At 37.5% G+C, this 18,786-nt stretch overlaps 2 protein-coding genes across 2 annotated transcripts in view; one reads left to right on the forward strand and one right to left on the reverse strand.

The window, feature by feature from the left end:
• LOC127511450 (oocyte zinc finger protein XlCOF6-like) overlaps positions 1-18,786 on the forward strand; it is an 832,024-nt gene that overhangs the window by 167,802 nt on the left and 645,436 nt on the right. The window lies entirely within an intron of this gene.
• LOC127510569 (interferon-induced very large GTPase 1-like) lies at positions 6,877-18,449 on the reverse strand. Its single transcript, XM_051890156.1, has 6 exons — positions 18,178-18,449; positions 17,932-18,010; positions 17,750-17,843; positions 12,928-13,530; positions 12,520-12,578; positions 6,877-11,517 (listed from the first exon to the last, which is right to left on the reverse strand). The coding sequence occupies exons 3-6, from the start codon at positions 17,751-17,753 to the stop codon at positions 7,009-7,011; spliced, it is 5,175 nt and encodes a 1,724-aa protein (XP_051746116.1). The 5' UTR covers positions 17,754-17,843; positions 17,932-18,010; positions 18,178-18,449; the 3' UTR covers positions 6,877-7,008.

Below are 18,786 nucleotides of genomic sequence, written 5' to 3' on the forward strand. Positions count from 1 at the left end.
GTTTTCAGGAAACTCAACCCTGGAATGTTCTCTTTTCTGATGCCGCAAAAGGGTTAAGCCCCGTCCACATCCAAAGGGGTTAAGTAACGGAGTACAAATATTTTGTTACTGTACTTAAGTAGCTGTTTTCATTTTTTTTTTTCGTTGAGTACTTTAATTTGTTTAAACTCCTACATTTTCAAGCTTAATAAATACTTTTACTCTAGCAAGTCTTCTTGTCACCCTGATTTTTCAATGGTTTCATTATTTGCAAAAAGAAAGAACAGAGAAACTTAAAGCTTAAAATTCACCCGCTATCCACTTATAATGATTTTCTTCCCAACCCAACGGGTCCCGCTAAATTTAAATCTCGTTTCCAGAATCTCACATTTAAACTTCCCATTATTAAAGAAAGGGTGATTGGTGATAACAAATATAAAATGTTCATCAACGTTAAATTGCAAAGGCTTTACAAATCTCATCATCTACAGTACATAACATCATCAAAAGATTCAGAGAAACTGGAGAAATCTCTGTGCGTAAGGGACAAGACCGAAGACCTTTATTGGATGCCCATGGTCTTTGGGCCCTCAGACATCACTCATTGGCATGGTTGTTTCAATGACATTACTAAATGAGCCGAGGAATACTTCCAGAAACCACTGTCGGTAAACACAATCCGCCGTGCCATCTGCAGATGCCAACTAAAGCTCTATCATGCAAAAAGGAAGCCATATGTGAACATGGTCCAGAAGCGCTGTCGTTTTCTGTGGGCCAAGGTTCATTTAAAATGGACTGTTTCAAAGTGGAAAAGTTTCCTATAGTCAGACGAGTCCATAATGTGATTGGGGATAACAAACATAAAATGTTGGCTAGATTTTTTATTTGTTATTGTTTTATGATACTGTCAACACTGTAAAAAATGTCACAGAGAAAAAAATGTCACAAAGAAAAATAGGCTAAATTAAAAACAACATATGTCCCTCAAAACTATAGGCTAAGGGTATGGGGTAGGATTAAGGGATATAGAATATGGTCATGTAGAATAAGACATTAATATGTGCTTTATGAGTGCTAATAAACAGCCAATATCCTAGAAATATGCATGCTAATGAGCTAGTTAACAGAAAATTGGACCCTAAATTAAAGTGTTACCATTATTATTATTATTTTTTTTTTAGCAATTGACAGCCCTAGTTAATAAATATCAATATTAAAATTATTCCAAAAATTAATCCATTCAGTCCAATTCCAGGTAATCTATGATTACACAATTCCACAGTTTCTTGTCTAAAATGTCTAGATGTGTTTATAGGTTTCCCTGGGCCTGTTCATGATGCCAGGGTGCTAAAACACGGCCCAGTCTTCCACCAGAGGCTCTGTCTATCCCCTGGCTGGTGTATAGTGGGTAATAGTGGATACCCCAATTAGTTTGATGACCCCCTCTACACACACCAGTTCAGCAGGCTTTTAACCACAACCTGTTAAAAGCACGCAGTGTTGTGGAGCGGATTTTTGGGGTTCTGAAAACCAAGCGGCACTCTTTTTTTTTTTTTCTTCTTCTTCTTCTTCTTGAAAGCCCTTGAGGTTTATTTCCTTTATGCACCATAGGTAGTGGCCTGCTGTACTGCATAACATCTGTTTGAGAAATGGAGACATCATGGATGCAGAAGAGAAAAATGACAGCGTTGATGAACATACAGGCAGTGGATGCTCTATGCGGGGCAGAAGAATAATTATATGTGCGCGACACAACTATTTATTCATATATCATATAGTTTGTACAATTTAATAAAAGACAAAGTAAATGGATGCAAAGAGCAGTGATAAAGGGAAAAGTGGGTTCAGTCTTTGTCCCTCATATGATGGCAGGGAACACATACTGTGCTGAGTTTGTCTATGTGGCTCATTTGCTGGAATTTGGGTAAAATTTGAGCTATTTGAGTGAAATAAGTGTCTCTAATGTGTTTATATTTGCTTCAGTCCTTGAGGAAGTGCAGCGAGAACACAATCTGAGCTCTCTGGCTCTCCAGCTCTGCTTGTGTCGGCCCGTCTCTACACACAGACTGTGGTCGCTTATGTGATACTTCTTCAGGAGCTTTCTCTGATGATAATCTCTAATATTGATCAGGTATGGTGCCAATTTATGATCAGACTTTATTCCATAGAAGTATTCTAATTTCTTTAATTGTGCTACTTTGTTCTTCCAATCAGAGATGTATTCTTCCTGGGTTATTTTTCCTAATTTTTTTAGCTTTTGAATGTCTGAACCAAACTGTTGAATTGAGTTGATGTTTTTCCACTAAATAGCTCTTGAATGAATGTTCTCTCTCTGTCTCTCTCAATTCAATTCATATTGCTTTATTGGCATGACATACTATATTATATAATATGATGTGCTACTAAAGAGGAATTAGGTTCTTCACCAAGTAAGATTTTAAATTAGTCAATTTCATGTAGTGACTGGAACTCAGGAATAATCTGCTGTATTTGACTGTACAGTGAGTCAGTGGAGGAGGAAGTGTGCCTCCGTCTCAACTGCTCCTGATCTACATTCATTAGAGATTCGCTCTTCTTTAGGTAACCACATCTTCTTATGTTGTTCTCTTTCTATGGCCATCTGGTGGTCACTAAATCTGTACTTATTAAATAAATGTGTATGTGTTGTATTCCTGACTGAGATGAGATAGTCAGCCAGACTGTACTCTCTTGTTTAGTCTAAGATAACATTGGAGACGACTTTGCTCTTTGGTTTGTTCTTTCCAATGCTGCATATATGTCTCTTTCTCTTTATTCATAATTTTTTTAATTCTTGTCGGGTTTTCAGGGGCAGTGAAATTGAACACTCAGTCTGTATTTGCTGAGTGCTGTTCTCAGTATAAGCTCTTTCACGCAGCTCAGGTATTCTGCTGGTTTATAATCTCTTTTCAGGTGTAATTTAGTGGCATCTTTCCAATAGCCAATGTAATTTTATTTTTGTAATTTTATAATTTGGTTGGGCCGGATTGTACCGAGCTGCTTTGGGTGTATTTTCGGCACTGCCGGTGAAAGGAGCGCCCTTATATATAATTTTTTTATTTTATTTATTTATTTTTAACAATTTGATATAATAATAATTGCCTGTAATGTCTGTAATTAAATTTCAGTCAATGTCCATTACAATAGTTATTTGCTACGAATCAAAATAAGTTGGCTGACATATAAACTGTGATTTTACCTTATATTTTTGTTTAAGGTTCTCCCATTTTTTCTTGGCCCAGGACGGAGTGACACTCCCCTTGAGGCCATACTTTGAGATAAATGTCCAAGAAAAATACAACACAATCTGTGCTTCCTACAAGTAAGATGCTGCATAACATTACTATTAAAGTTATTTAATATTATGCTGTATTTTACTCATATCATATGGTTGCCACATTTCGCCGACCTGTAAATAAACAGAGGTTGGCGCCATGCCACGTAATTAGATGGCGGGTATCCTCTTCAATCCCTATGAGAAAATATAGCTGCAAGCAGCAATTCGGGGCCAAGCCCCGAAGGCACCGCAAGTAGAGCAACGCAGCAGCCATACAAAACTCTAAACATCACATGATTGGGCACACAGGTTCACTCACCGGGTTGGGTCGAGCGCTGGGGATCTGAATGGCTCCAGGGAAATCTCAGAGCCAACAGGTCCAGACTGATGTCATCAAGACTGGGAAGAGGAGCCACAGGATCCAGGTGGTCTGGAGTAAACATCACTCTGCTATCCAGTGAAGAGCAGCCTGTGCCTGAACCATCCGAGAGAGAGTTAGAGAGCCGACCTGCCGTGGGTCCAGTAGAGGTCATAATTTGGGTCTTGAATTTATCCATCAGGATAGTAAAAAGTGTGCGTTAGATTCTGGGATTTGCAGGTTTACTAAAACAGTTCTTTGATAGCTGTTTGGCTTTCAATGGTTAACATTAGTCTGACAACAGTCAAACTAGTATAAAACTCCTGTTTCATAATAAGAGCAAATAACACTATTTCTAAACGAAATACTACTAAAGCATCTATTAATCTTAGTTAATGTTCATTTCAACATTTTTAGCTTTCTTTTTAAAAAAAAAAAAAAAAAAAAGTTGTGTCTGTTAATATTATTTAACAGATCTGAGCTAACATGAACAAACAATGAACAGTTGTATTCTTATTGCTCATTGTTAGTTTATGTTGACCTTACTGAGACCTTTTTGTAAAGTATTACCATTGTTACATTTTGAACAATGATAATGAAGGTATTACATGCAGGGGAGTAGCACCGATTCCTGGGCCCTACGCAAAGACAGTGTGTGGGGGCCCCTTAATATATATATTATTATATAAATATATATATTTTTTTATTTTATGTCACTTTTTTAAATAGTGCACAATTATACACAGAGCACTCACTGATAGAAAAACAGTTGTACTATATTTCATGTAACACTCTTGTGTTTGAATTGTGCTATAAATAGAGCACCCCAGTAATATTTGACATAAAAATGACAGTTTTGTGTTTTATTAACAGACATTGTGCCTTGTATTCCAAAACATTACAATCTTTCTAAACTATTTAACATTGTAGGTACCTCTACAAGCACGATGAATACAGGATTGATATTATCCTAAGCCATATATTAGGCTACATGTCTGATATTTATGTTATCATAATATGTGTATACATAATTATTCTTCACTGTAAGAGTGTGTGTGTGTATTTGTGTTGTGCTTTTAACTATATGTATCCATTCAAAGAGGCTGTACATTTAACATGTATATGGGTCAGTGTCTGGAAAAGAGGGAGAATAATATGACTATTGTAACAGAGGAGTGATGACAGGCCTATGAATCTCCATTCACCATTCTTCAAAATAACGTCTTTTGTCGGACAGAGGGAGACTGGGCAGCTGAAAAGCTTGTTTTTGTTCAGCCTCTTTATACGTTTCAGGGTGTGTTGTTTGCAAATGTTTAAAAAGGTTGCTTGTATTGTTGCAGTGTGTGACTCTCTGATCACAAATATTGCATTGTGCAATACTTTTTCCGCTGTTGAGAGAGTAGCACCACGCTACGTTTTCTGCTTTCTGCCATCGTGCCATTTTTCGTGCAACCGTATGAGTTGTATTAGTTTCTCTTTCACTGCAGTCTTGTAGGCAGAGAAGCTAGGCATTGCGTACAGATACATCCAAAAAGAGGCAGCTACCAACGTTTTGATATGGTAAGGTACAGGTGGACAAGCATATCTGATAAATAAAATATATGAACATAGAAAACACAGAATGTTTCTGATTATGTATCTCAGGCTTAGCCAAGACCATGGTCAGGTAAGCTGAACTGGTTTGCTTCGTTCTTAATTGGCCTAGAAGACCTATATTTGCAGATTTTTTTTTTTTTTTTTTAAATAACTTTTATTATATTTTTATTAAAAAAGAAGATATTTTTAAGATAGTTGATAACCACACAGTTGATGTAGCCAGTGACTTCCATAGTAGTTTTTTTTCCTACTATGGAAGTCAAAGGCTACTGTCAACTGTCAACTATCAACTATCAACATTATTAAAAATATCTTCTCTTAGTTCAACAGAAGAAACTTATACGGTACTGGAACAACATAAGGATGAGTAAATGATGACAAAATTTTAATTTTTGGGTGAAGTAGCCTTTTAAGGGGGTGAAGCTGAGATGCAGGGAAAGGAAATGAGAATGTAAAAATATCCATATACACAAGTGGGCCTAGAGGCCAAGGTCCTATATGTATATGTGTGTATGTATGTACCAAATGTCATGAGGAACATTCATATTCATCTCTTCACTACTCTAGATAAATGTTAAAATGTCATAAAACCCCTTTTCAGCACATAGATCTCACTACAGGTCTGAAAACTATGTAGATGTGGTAGAGGTGTTTTATAAAAAATAACCAATGTCCACACAGTGATATGTCTTTGGGTCACGTTGCCATTTAATGAAGATGACAGAATTTGAATGCAGCATTATCAAATGCAGTGCAGGGTGGTTACATATCAACAGTAAAATCAGTATTTTTCCTGCCACCAATAACTGCTTAATTACACATACTTGATTACACCGGCCCTTATCACCAGTACTACTCTTGTGCACTTGTCCCAACACAGAGTATATTGCCCTCTAGTGGGAAGAACAAAAAAATGTAAATACGAAAAAAAGAGAACCCACTGATGTTTTTTTGTAAATCGTGATCCCACTTTATATTAGTTGACCTTAACTACTATGTACTTGCATCAAAAAATAAATACTTATTGTGTTCATATTGTATTGCAAAACATTTTTGCTGCTATTAAGGTGGAATACGGGTAAGTTTAGGGACAGGTTCCCTGCAATTTTGTTACTTTGTATTAATATATCAATTTGTATTAATTAAATGTACTGACATTTTAAGCTACAGGGGGAAAATAGTATTTGCTTTTTGTTCTTGTTAATGCTCTTTGTCCTTTTTAAAGCTTTTTGTATGCATTGAGTTTTTCAGAATATATTTTGATCCACAAAAGCAAGAAAGTCAAAGATATTTAGAATGAATGCGAGTAAATTATGACAGAATTTTCATTTCTGATTACAAATACTGGTATGTGGAACGGAGAACTTTTATTAAACATCTTTAAACTTGTGTTATATTCTCTGAGTTGCTTCACTGCTAAGGTATAGATGAAGTCAGAATCACTTAAGTGTGGAACAGAAACTCATTTCAAACTGTGGTCTATAATTCAGAGACCTACAAGAGATTAATGTACACTTGTGTAGTTAGATGTATTCATCCAAGCTCTCAATAGCTTGCTCTTTTGAGTATTGACTCCATTCATCTGAAATTAGATCCCAATTTTGGAATGTTTTCGCAAAGTATTCTTCCAGATCTTTCTGAAATCTACACACAAACCACTTCCAGTACGGCAGCTGAGAGTAGTCAGGGGTGATGCTCCACTCTGCGTAAACATTTCCTGCTTTTCTGTATTCTCTGCATAGAATCCATTGACCTGTATAGAACATATTATCAGTTCTCACTAATGTGTGCAAAAATCTGTACCGAGATCTTCTGTTCTGTCGTAACAGCATCCGGTGAGTCCATCCACTCGATGGAAAGGAACACTGTGATCTCCAGAATGATTTTTTAAAGTGTTGGTGCAGGTGACTCCACAGAATGGACACTGAACCCAGCAGCACTGACAGAGATGATCAATCAGAATCTCATCTGGTCTGTCCTTTTGTTCTAGATTTTCTGATAATGTCTCTGTGCTGAATTCACGTTGAATTTCAGATATTACTGAACCAAGTTCTGTTTTTATCACATCTTCTAGGAGTTTGAAATCATCAACACCATCATGACTCACTCCACTGAGATCCTTAACAGAGAATATCAGCACATCTGAGAGCTGCAGAGTGAAGTGATTCAGCCAGTTCTGAACATCTCCGCTGATCGATTCAGATGCTTTATGAGCCGCTGTCATGATCTTCTGCTGCAGGAGTTCAATATTCTCCTTCATCATGGACCAAACACTGACTCCGTTAGCAGTGATGTACCGATTGACTTCATCTCTGATGAAACTCTTGAAGTGATCTTTGGGAAAGTAAATGTAGTTCATGTATTTTTGAAAATCCTCCTGTTCTGCCAGTGTCTTGAGGATGTGTTTCTCCAGTTTAGATCTGTTTCCATTTAGCGATTCACAGTTTGTTTTCATTTCATTAGCCAAACTTCTGGCAATGTTTTTGTAGACACTATTTTGAATGGGCTCTTTCAGTTTCTGACAGATGATCTCACCAAAAATGGCAGCTGATGTTGCACCTTGACAGTATTTATGGAAAATACTGTAGTATTCTTCGCTCTTCTTTTCAAAGTAGAAAACAGGATCGTTGGCTTCCCTGAACTTTCTGTGCTGGTCAGTAATTAACTTGTTTTCTCTCTTACAGATGGACACTAACAAATCTATGTAAAATTCATTCATCAACTTATAATTATTGGTATGTTCCTCATGATCTACTATTCTTGCTTTGACATAATCTGCGATTTCTTGAATGTAGGTTTTATTGTAGCCCATCTTTGAAATGTTATATGACATTATCTTTATGTCTGCGTGTTCAGCAATGTCTTTGACTAGGGTTCTAATTTGTGTTTCATCCACCTGAGATAGTTTATAACCAAGCTTCTCTTTAGCTGACCTGCAGGCATTTTTAATACATCCTGTAATTCCACTGGATTTCTTTAACTGTACATAATCTGAATAACTTGACACAGAGAAAATATCCTTGCTCTCTTTCCAGGCATTTAAAGGGACACTTTCATAGTCAGTGAGGAGCTGTTTCATGTCTCTTAATACATCAATGCCTTTGATTTGCGAACTTTCTTTGGTAATCTTCTCAACACTCTTAAGACCTTCTTCCCAAAACTTTTCAAACTCTTGTTTCAGGACTGTTTCATCATTGGCTTTGTCTTTGAGTTTTATTGCAAGTTCTTTGCTCTTTTCCAAGAGAGTATTTTCATGACATGTTCTCTGAGCATCAATCCCTTTCCTTATATCTCGCTGCTGAAGAATCTCATTTAATTTCTTCATTGTTTCTCTCACAATGTTGTCTTTAAGATCTTTGATTTTGATGTAAAATGATGCTTTCCACTGTTTCAATATATCTTTATCTTTGTCTTTCTCAAAGAATTCTGACATTGATTTTTCTACTTCTTCACTTTTCATTTTTAGTTTTCCATGAAGATCACTTTCTGAAACCTCATTAATTGTTTCATTTTCTATGTTGTTGTAGAGTTTGTTCTCAGTTTCCAGCATGGCACTGCGAAGACTCCAGGACCACTTGCTGTATTCCGTCTCTAGTTTTCGGTATGTTGCAATTTCCAAGGAATTTCTGAAGCTGAATACAAATCTTTCATTCAGTAAAGCCTCCCAGAGATCATTAATACGAGCTTTTAGGTCTGTCAGCTCTAAGCCATTTGATTTTGAGGCATGGCTAAAAAACGCTGTCTTTAGCTCTTGGATGTTTTCACAGTATGATGGGTTTGGTGGTGCCATTGGTGGGCTCCCCTCCCAGAGCTGTGCAAAATATTTCACATCTTTCCGAATATCGAAAGTAATGACATCACTAAAACATTCTGCAATATAGACTTCATCTTTAGCAGCGAGTTTTGTCATCTCATCCAGCGTCTCTTGCAGCCGTCTCCTACCCTCCATGTTTTTCTCTCCAGCTGTGACTTCTGAAATATTCTGATGCACAAACATGCAGCTGGGAGACAGATTTACCTCCTTCATCCTCATAAAGGCCTGAACAACAATCTGAAGAATTTCCTGCAGCTCTGATGGGTTTTCTCCAAGGATGTTGATCAAAGTCAGATTACCAAGACCAACTACAAATGTGGCCAATTCATTGTCCTGGTGTCTTGTTGACCTTCCAGACAGTTCTTGAGCACGGAGCCCCTCAGTATCAACAACCAGAATATAGTCAAACTTCAGCTGTGCTTTCATCTCCTCTGACACTCTGATCAGCTGCATGAAAGCTCCTCTGGTGCACCTGCCAGCACTGACAGCAAACTGCAGTCCAAACATGACATTCAGCATAGTAGATTTCCCAGAGCTCTGAATACCTAAAACTGAAAGCACAAAGACTCTCTGGTTTCCCAGTTTCTTGATGAGCTCGTGTAGAACAGCAGTAACCCAGTCCACAGGAACATTAGCAGCATCTCCATCCATCAGCTCCAGTGGGAATCCAGAGACCATCATATCGGCTGCAAGACGCGGGAGAGAAGAGAAATTACACGGCAGGCCTTCCTTGTTCTTATTCACTGATTTACATGATTCATAGATCTGACCAATCTCCCTCAGGATGTGCTCCAAGCCAAAGGTTGCAGCTTGAAGTTCTTTGGATATCCTATCAAGTTCTGTTTGTTTATCTGTCAAATTTGTTGCCACCTGTTGCTCAGGTATGTCATTTTTGTCTTTCAGTTTTAAGACTTCTGACCATTTCTCATCATACTTGTAATGAAGAGCAGAAAGGTCAGCTGAGGTATATTCATCCAGGAGGATTCCAAGCCATTTCAGAAAAAATATCTTCTCATTTGAAGATTGTGAATCCATTTCTGTAATAAACAACTTCATGAACTCGCCAATGTCCAGCACATGCTGCTGTTCGCGGATTTTCTTCATATCTTGTTTCTGTTTTATTTCCATGTCTTTTTCATTTCCGTGAGATCGATGTAGTTCTTTGTTCTTTTCACACCACTGATGCCACAGTTTCCCCTGACAGGGCAGAAATGATTCTTTGATTTCTGTCAGATCTTTTTTCTCCAGTAAACCCATCATCTGCTGGGCTGCTTCTTTCCCTCTTCTGCAGTCATTGACTTGATCCTCATCTACTATGATTTCTGAGTGTTTAGACACATCTTCAAGTCTGAAAATAGAATATGTTTCTGATGATGCCAGACATTTATTTATAGCATGTACAAGTTCTTCAGATACATTTGACTGATTTCTGTTTTTTAATCCAATTTTGTATTTTCCTTTTCTTGTCTCATTTATTCTACTTTCATCCTCAGTAAAAAGACAAATGAGTGGCTTTCTGTCTTTGTACAGCTCTTGGATCTGTTTTCCACTCTTGTCATTCTTGTCAAGTCGTGGTAAGATAACAACATTGACTGAGGCCATTTTAGTGAGGATCTGCAGCTGTTTCTCATTGGCTCCTGCATCTCCATGGAGGTTACAGAATGCAACACATTGAGTAAATTTATCTGCGTCTTTTCCAGAGGGGCAGTACCAGGCGATCTCCACCACTCCATCCATCAGGACTCTGGTTTTGCTGCTGCCTGTGCAGTCCCTGTGGAAGAACGTGTTGTGTTTCTCATTGATCAGATTGTTCATAAGCTGAGATTTGGATGAGGACAGTGAGCCAAACCTGAAGAAAGACACCATGGGTGTTTCTGCCTTACAGACTGGCTGGATTTTACTGATGATTTCATTGTTGGTATCTTTCATCTTCCAGCTCTGGTTGATTTGTCTGAATGTCCAGAGGGGAAACTCAATCTTTTGTATGAATGGATCAGGAACAAGCAGAGGCAAAGCATACTGACACTGAGAAAGTTTAGTCACTATCAGCTGCTTTAGGAAACTATCAGCATAATATAACAGGGCCATCTGAACATCCATCAGGTGAATAGCATCTCTTCTGTTTGTTTCTTCATTTTTTTGACACTGCATTTCTCTGAAAATATCAACATCACCCTCATCTTCAGATAAATCATCATTTATTTGTTGTTTGTCATGCTGCGTATCTATAGTTTTAATGTATCTTGCTTTGTAGTTCATCATCAGTAGTTTTTGTAGGAAAGTCTTAATGAGGTCCTTCTCAGAACAAGACTCATGGGACTGTAATGAATGCGATGTTAGTTGAAGAACATCTGAAGCTCTCAGTGTACAGTTATTGCTGTTATCAAGATGAAGTCTTTGAAAAAGATGCTCTATTTTTTCTTTGATTCCATTTCCTTTGCTTGCACCATCTTCTGAATGCCTGTCCACTTCTGCCTGAAAAAAAAAAACAGCACAATTAAAGGATTAGTTCACTTTGAAATGAAAATTAGCCCAAGCTTTACTAACCCTCAAGCCATCCTAGGTGTTTATGACTTTCTTGTTTCTGACGAAGACAACTGGAGAAATGTTAATTAATATCCTGACACATCTGAGCTTTATAATGGCAGTGATAAGGATCAATGAGTATGAGTTGAAGAAAGACTGTCTCCATCCATCATAATTATGTGCTCCACACGGCTCCGGAGTGTTAATAAAGGCCTTCTGAAGCGAAGCGATGCGTTTGTGTAAAAAAAATATCCATATTTAACAAGTTATGAAGTTAAATATCGAGCTTCCACCAGACCACCTTCTGTATTCAACGTACACAGAAAGTGTAAACCTCTTGCAGTTCACAAAGCTTACGCTATGCTATGTGCCTTCCCTATTAAACTTACGGAAAAAGTGTAATTGACGTGACGCCAGTTTACACTTTCTTCGTAACTTGTATACAGAAGGCGGTCTGGCGGAAGCTCGATATTTGACTACATAACTTGTTAAATATGGATATTTATTTTACACAAATGCATCGTTTCTCTTCAGAAGGCCTTTATTAACCCCCCGGAGCCATGTGGAGCACATATTTATGATGGATGGATGTGGATGGAAGCACTTTCTTCAGCTCATACTCATTGATCCCTTTCACTGCCATTATAAATCTTGGATGCATCAGGATATTAATTAATATTTCTCCAATTGTCTTCGGCAGAAACAAGAAAGTCATATATACCTAGGATGGCTTGAGGGTGAGTAAAGCTTGGGCTATTTTTCATTTGAAAGTGAACTAATCCTTTAATGAAAGCTTGCTGTGGATTATCTTACAACTTTATTTACAATTTTCTAAAATAAAGACATTGTCTTGTGTAAAGTATTTAAAATCACAGAAAGTAATATAAGCTGTGTATTTTTTTATCTGACTTCCTGCTCCAGTTGTATTTTAGCACTTCACTCTACACATACCCCATGTATCTCTGTTGCTGTGTTGTATTCCATGCTTTCTTCCATTCTCTTGTTCTGTTCTTGTGACAGAAAAAAAGGAGAGTGAATATTAAAATGGATTTTAAATTTAAATACATTTAAAACGATTGGTCCATACTACGAAAAGTCAAATGGATCCGATGTTAATTTGTATTTGTATTCCACAGAAAAAAAGGCTTGGAACAACATGAAGGTTAGTAAATGATGACAGTGATTTGATGAAACTGGATGGAGTTGTTTCTTTTGTCTTTAAGTCTTGCTTGTTCTTTCCTGTGTTATAAAACATATGAGTCTATAATAGTATAATTGGTAAATTATGAATGGAAGTGTTAGAGTCAGGAGTAAATAAACATATCAGATACATCAGGAAACCAAATCTTCTTTTCTTACTTTGACATGTCCTTTGCAGGTCTTCTCTCTCTCTTATTGCGGTGTTGTACATCTCACTAGTGTAGCACCTCTGCTCATTATCAATTAACAGACGCTCAATCCTGTTCATCAGGTCTTTCATCTCTGACTCTTTGTTCATATCTTTGCTGCAAGTATGATATCTTCCACCACATTCCTTCAGTAGATGCTCCAGAGTAGAGTTTTTCTTCAGATCATCTATTATTGAATCAGAGTCTTCCTCGCTTTCATAGGTGAAAAGAATCAACACAAACTGAAGAACTCTGTCACCAAATACTCTTCGAAGCCACTCAATACCCATCTTATCAGCATCTGTTAACCGACTTGATCGCACAACAAAGATGAAGGCGATGATTTCATTTTCATTCACTAGTTGACAAGTTAACTGGTCCAGATCAAGTGCAGTCTCGTGTAAGCCAATCATGTTGATCACTGAGATGTTATGTCCTGATATCTTATGCAAAGGAACGGTCCAGGATTTTTTTACATTTCCAATATCTTCTTGTATTTCTCCGAGTAAAATATTGTCATATCGAAACTGGACTGCCGCAGAGCTTCCAAATAACACAATGGTCAGATTGTGATCTATATTAAACACAAAAGAATAAACAAGGAATAAACAACCAAACGCTATCTCAAATGAGGATGAACAGAGAATGGGTGAGAACACAGGATATACAGTGGGTACGGAAAGTATTCAGGCCCCCTTAAATTTTTCACTCTTGTTATATTGCAGCCATTTGCTAAAATCGTTTAAGTTCATTTTTTTTCCTCATTAATGTACACACAGTACCCTATTTTGACAGAAAAACACAGAATTGTTGACATTTTTGCAGATTTATTAAAAAAGAAAAACTGAAATATCACATGGTCCTAAGTATTCAGACCCTTTGCTGTGACACTCATATATTTAACTCAGGTGCTGTCCATTTCTTCTGATCATCCTTGAGATGGTTCTACACCTTCATTTGAGTCCAGCTGTGTTTGATTATACTGATTGGACTTGATTAGGAAAGCCACACACCTGTCTATATAAGACCTTACAGCTCACAGTGCATGTCAGAGCAAATGAGAATCATGAGGTCAAAGGAACTGCCTGAAGAGCTCAGAGACAGAATTGTGGCAAGGCACAGATCTGGCCAAGGTTACAAAAAAATTTCTGCTGCACTTAAGGTTCCTAAGAGCACAGTGGCCTCCATAATCCTTAAATGGAAGACGTTTGGGATGACCAGAACCCTTCCTAGAGCTGGCCGTCTGGCCAAACTGAGCTATCGGGGAGAAGAGCCTTGGTGAGAGAGGTAAAGAAGAACCCAAAGATCACTGTGGCTGAGCTCCAGAGATGCAGTCGGGAGATGGGAGAAAGTTGTAGAAAGTCAACCATCATTGCAGCCCTCCACCAGTCGGGGCTTTATGGCAGAGTGGCCCGACGGAAGCCTCTCCTCAGTGCAAGACACATGAAAGCCCGCATGGAGTTTGCTAAAAAACACCTGAAGGACTCCAAGATGGTGAGAAATAAGATTCTCTGGTCTAATGAGACCAAGATAGAACTTTTTGGCCTTAATTCCAAGCGGTATGTGTGGAGAAAACCAGGCACTGCTCATCACCTGTCCAATACAGTCCCAACAGTGAAGCATGGTGGTGGCAGCATCATGCTGTGGGGGTGTTTTTCAGCTGCAGGGACAGGACGACTGGTTGCAATCGAGGGAAAGATGAATGCGGCCAAGTACAGGGATATCCTGGACGAAAACCTTCTCCAGAGTGCTCAGGACCTCAGACTGGGCCGAAGGTTTACCTTCCAACAAGACAATGACCCTAAGCACACAGCTAAAATAACGAAGGAGTGGCTTCACAACAACTCCGTGACTGTTCTTGAATGGCCCAGCCAGAGCCCTGACTTAAACCCAATTGAGCATCTCTGGAGAGACCTAAAAATGGCTGTCCACCAACATTTACCATCCAACCTGACAGAACTGGAGAGGATCTGCAAGGAGGAATGGCAGAGGATCCCCAAATCCAGGTGTGAAAAACTTGTTGCATCTTTCCCAAAAAGACTCATGGCTGTATTAGATCAAAAGGGTGCTTCTACTAAATACTGAGCAAAGGGTATGAATACTTAGGACCATGTGATATTTCAGTTTTTCTTTTTTAATAAATCTGCAAAAATGTCAACAATTCTGTGTTTTTCTGTCAAAATAGGGTACTGTGTGTACATTAATGAGGAAAAAAAATGAACTTAAATGATTTTAGCAAATGGCTGCAATATAACAAAGAGTGAACAATTTAAGGGGGTCTGAATACTTTCCGTACCCACTGTATAAGCACATGGCAAACAACGAGAACAAATGAGAAGAGTAACAAGACACACCTGAACTGAATACTCAGTGACCATGGTGACAAAAAGTCTGGGAACGTGGGAAGACAGAACCAATATACACACTAGAAACACCACAATGGTCAATGTCAACATTGCACTGCGCATGTGCCCCAGAGTCTTCTGAATACGATTGGGAAAGTAGTTGGATTCAAGCGTTTACATGGTAATTTTTTGCTGTTGGATCAGATTAGAAAAGGAATAAACCACCCCTTCCAATCCGATCATTCGGATCGATTAAGGTGTTTAAGTGAACGTTTTTCAATCCGATTACAAATGGATTATTTGGGTGCATGTAAATGTAGCCATTGAAAACTAAATGTGACCCTGGACCACAAAACCTTAAGGGTCAATTTTTTGAAATTGAGATTTATACAGCATCTGAAAGCTGAATAAGCTAACTAAGCTTTCCATTGATGTATGGTTTGTTAGGATAGGACAGATACAACTATTTGAAAATTTGGAATCTGAGGGTGTAAAAAAATCAAAATATTGACAAAATTGCCTTTAAAGACCTGAAGGCATTTTTAGAGTTGTTTTTTTTTTTCTCTAAGTGACAAACACAAAAGTAAAGACTCTTAACTCCAAAACTGTAGCAAGGAGAGTCAAAAGATAGGTATCATTTGATAGAACACATTTTAAATTTTTAGAAAATATAAATTACATTACAATTGACCATTCTCATGCTGAAAAACTGCTGATAAAAACAAACAAATATATATTATTAATGTTTTCATTGCTAGGTGGTGCCGGCGGGCAGTACATTCCGGTTTATAGAGACTACTCAGCACTAAGAGTTGATCAAAATGGTTAGATGCATTAAAAAGCCGAGATTCTAAGCTTTAAAATGATTATTCCACATTGGAAAATAAGCATGGACAGTTCTGGGATCACTGGATAACACATTGCATCCCGGAAGAATTTTTAGCCAAATATGTTACACCCAAATATGTATTTATTTCCTTCTAATTCTCATTTTCACTGTTAAGAAAGGTGATTAGTATAGCCTGCTTAAAATAGCCTTGAACATAAAACAACAGGACAAAAACATAGTTGATGACTAAACATTGTCATTTTATGACTCTAAACATTACTTTGTGAAGACAGTGGCATAATACAGTGACATTAAACGTTTTTTAGCCATATCAAAATAGTAGTCGTGTGTGTGGGTAAATTTTACCCGCTGACGATTTTAGGTATACAATGACACCTGGCGGCTCTAGTGTTAAGGACGTGAGATACATTGTGCGATTTCAGCAAGGTTGCAAACTCACACTGTACGAGTAGATGGGATGCGATGTAAACCCAAACGTAAACGGCCACATTGAGTTCTCTTTCGCGCTTGAACAGACAAAAACACACAGAAGTATCCCAAATTGTCCACTTTTTCGAGTATCCTCAAAGCACAGTTGTAAATGAGTTAAATAAGTCTTAAATGACCGTAAAGTGTTGTGAGTACATCAGAGACATCAGTTCTGTCTTAATATTATAAAGCAACGAGAATATTTTGTTTTTTTGGACTTTTCAATGATATCTATATGGGCCAATTTCAAAACACTGCTTTGGAGCTTTACGAATTGAATCAGTGGATCGGAGCGCCAAGTCACGTGATCTCAGCAGTTTAGCCATTTGATAGGATATCCGAATCACTAATTCAAAACAAAAGATTCATAAAGCTCAGAAGCTTCCTGAAGCAGTGTTTTGAAATCGGCCCATATAGATATCGTTGAAAAGTCTTTACTTTTTGTGCGCCAAAAAAACAAAATATTCTCGTTGCTTTATAATATTAAGATAGAACCAATGAATACATGAACTGTTTCAAATATTTTTTTAGTAGCTTTATGGATCTTGAGAATTTCAATGGCTTTGCTCTCAATGCGGGCCTCACTGACGCATCGGATTTAATAAAAAATATCTTAATTTGTGTTCCGAAGATCAACGAAGGTCTTACAGCTGTAGAACGACATGAGGGTGAGTACTTAATGACATTGTTTTCATTTTTGGGTGAACTAACCCTTTAATATGTCACGTGACTTACACAATGCAACACATTAGAGATTGAGTTGTTTATACACACCAGGTAAGGAGTGGATGCTACTGCATGTATTTATGTTTGTTTGTTAGTTGTGCAAATTTATTTTCGTGCTTTATTTCTTTGTTAGTTTAGTAATGTTACTTTAAATGATGCAAGTTAGTATATGTTTTGTTTTGTTGATTTCTTTGCTTTAGCCCTGCTCTTTGTCCCTCACTCCTGTGTTTTGTTTGATTATTTGTACATAATTCTGTAAATATTTATTTCTGGATTCACTGTTTTCCTGTAAAAACCATCGGGTGTATTTACTTCAAGATAATGAAACACTAAAATACTATATAAGTAGTAGAACAAGTCTCATTCAGCATAAGTATTGTAGTAAAAATCAAATGTTTTCTTACCCATAATGTTGAGCGATGGACCAGAGTCAGATAGTTCACGTGATTTGCTGCTGCTCCTTTTTTCTACAGGCTGTTCGTTATCCTGAAAAAGATACTGTAATGTTTTCTTTTTTTATTAAGGTCTATAAATGTGCAAAAGGTGTATAATTTCTCTGTAGAGTCTACTTTTCTAGACAACTTACTTTATATTTAGCTTGTGTTCACCATCTGTGGGATGTAGGAGTTATGAAGTCATAACGCTAGAGACTTGAACCATTCCTGCTTAAAGTAGATGCAAATATAGGTTTAGATCCAGTCTAACAGCATTTGCAGTTTATAGAAACATAGCCTGAAGTCTAGTAAATCACATTATATCTTATCTAAAAAACCTGGTGATATAAACGGAAACTAGAACTGCAGATATACAAACCGTAAATAACCATGCTTACCATTTTGAATATGAATCATGTTGAACGCTTCATTCCAGGCGGCTCATGTTATGAAAATTTTCACGCATTGAAATGCTCAGGTGAGATGACTGTTAGATGAAATTCTAATTTCACTTGAAAATTCGAACAGCCTTCTGTCTGTGCTGTCTTGACTTTAATCACTTTCGCTTTTATTCTCGTGCACTCGTTCGCAAAACTGAACAGCCAATTAGAGCGAGACGGCGCCAATGGACGCAGTCTAACATGACTTGCAGTTTATAGAAACAGTCTGATGTCTAGTAAATCACATGATATTTTTTGTAAAAACACCTATTGATATAAATAGAAACTAGAACTGCAGATATACAAACCGTAAATAAAGCAGCGCTTGCTTACCATTTTGAATATTAATCATGTTGAACACTTTCTACATTCCAGGCGGCTCATGTTATGGAATGCTCAGGTGAGATGACTGTTAGATGAAATTAAATTCTAATTTCATTTGAAAATTCGAACAGCCTTCTGTCTTTACTTTCATCACTTTCGCTTTTATTCTCGTGCACTGACTCGTTCACAAAACTGAACAGCCTATTAGAGTGAGACGGCGCAGTGGATACAGTCTAACATGAT

The sequence above is a fragment of the Ctenopharyngodon idella genome, chromosome 4 (genome assembly GCF_019924925.1).
Source record: "Ctenopharyngodon idella isolate HZGC_01 chromosome 4, HZGC01, whole genome shotgun sequence".
NCBI classification, from domain to species: Eukaryota; Metazoa; Chordata; class Actinopteri; order Cypriniformes; family Xenocyprididae; genus Ctenopharyngodon; species Ctenopharyngodon idella.

What these genes read in the sequence shown, in the direction of transcription:
- LOC127510569 (XM_051890156.1), bottom strand. An exon ending in CCTGCAAAGGACATGTCAAA is followed by an intron (nt 12,579 to 12,927) that starts GTAAGAAAAGAA and finishes TTCTGTCACAAG; the next exon opens with AACAGAACAAGAGAATGGAA. An exon ending in CAGCAACAGAGATACATGGG is followed by an intron (nt 11,518 to 12,519) that starts GTATGTGTAGAG and finishes TTTTTTTTTCAG; the next exon opens with GCAGAAGTGGACAGGCATTC.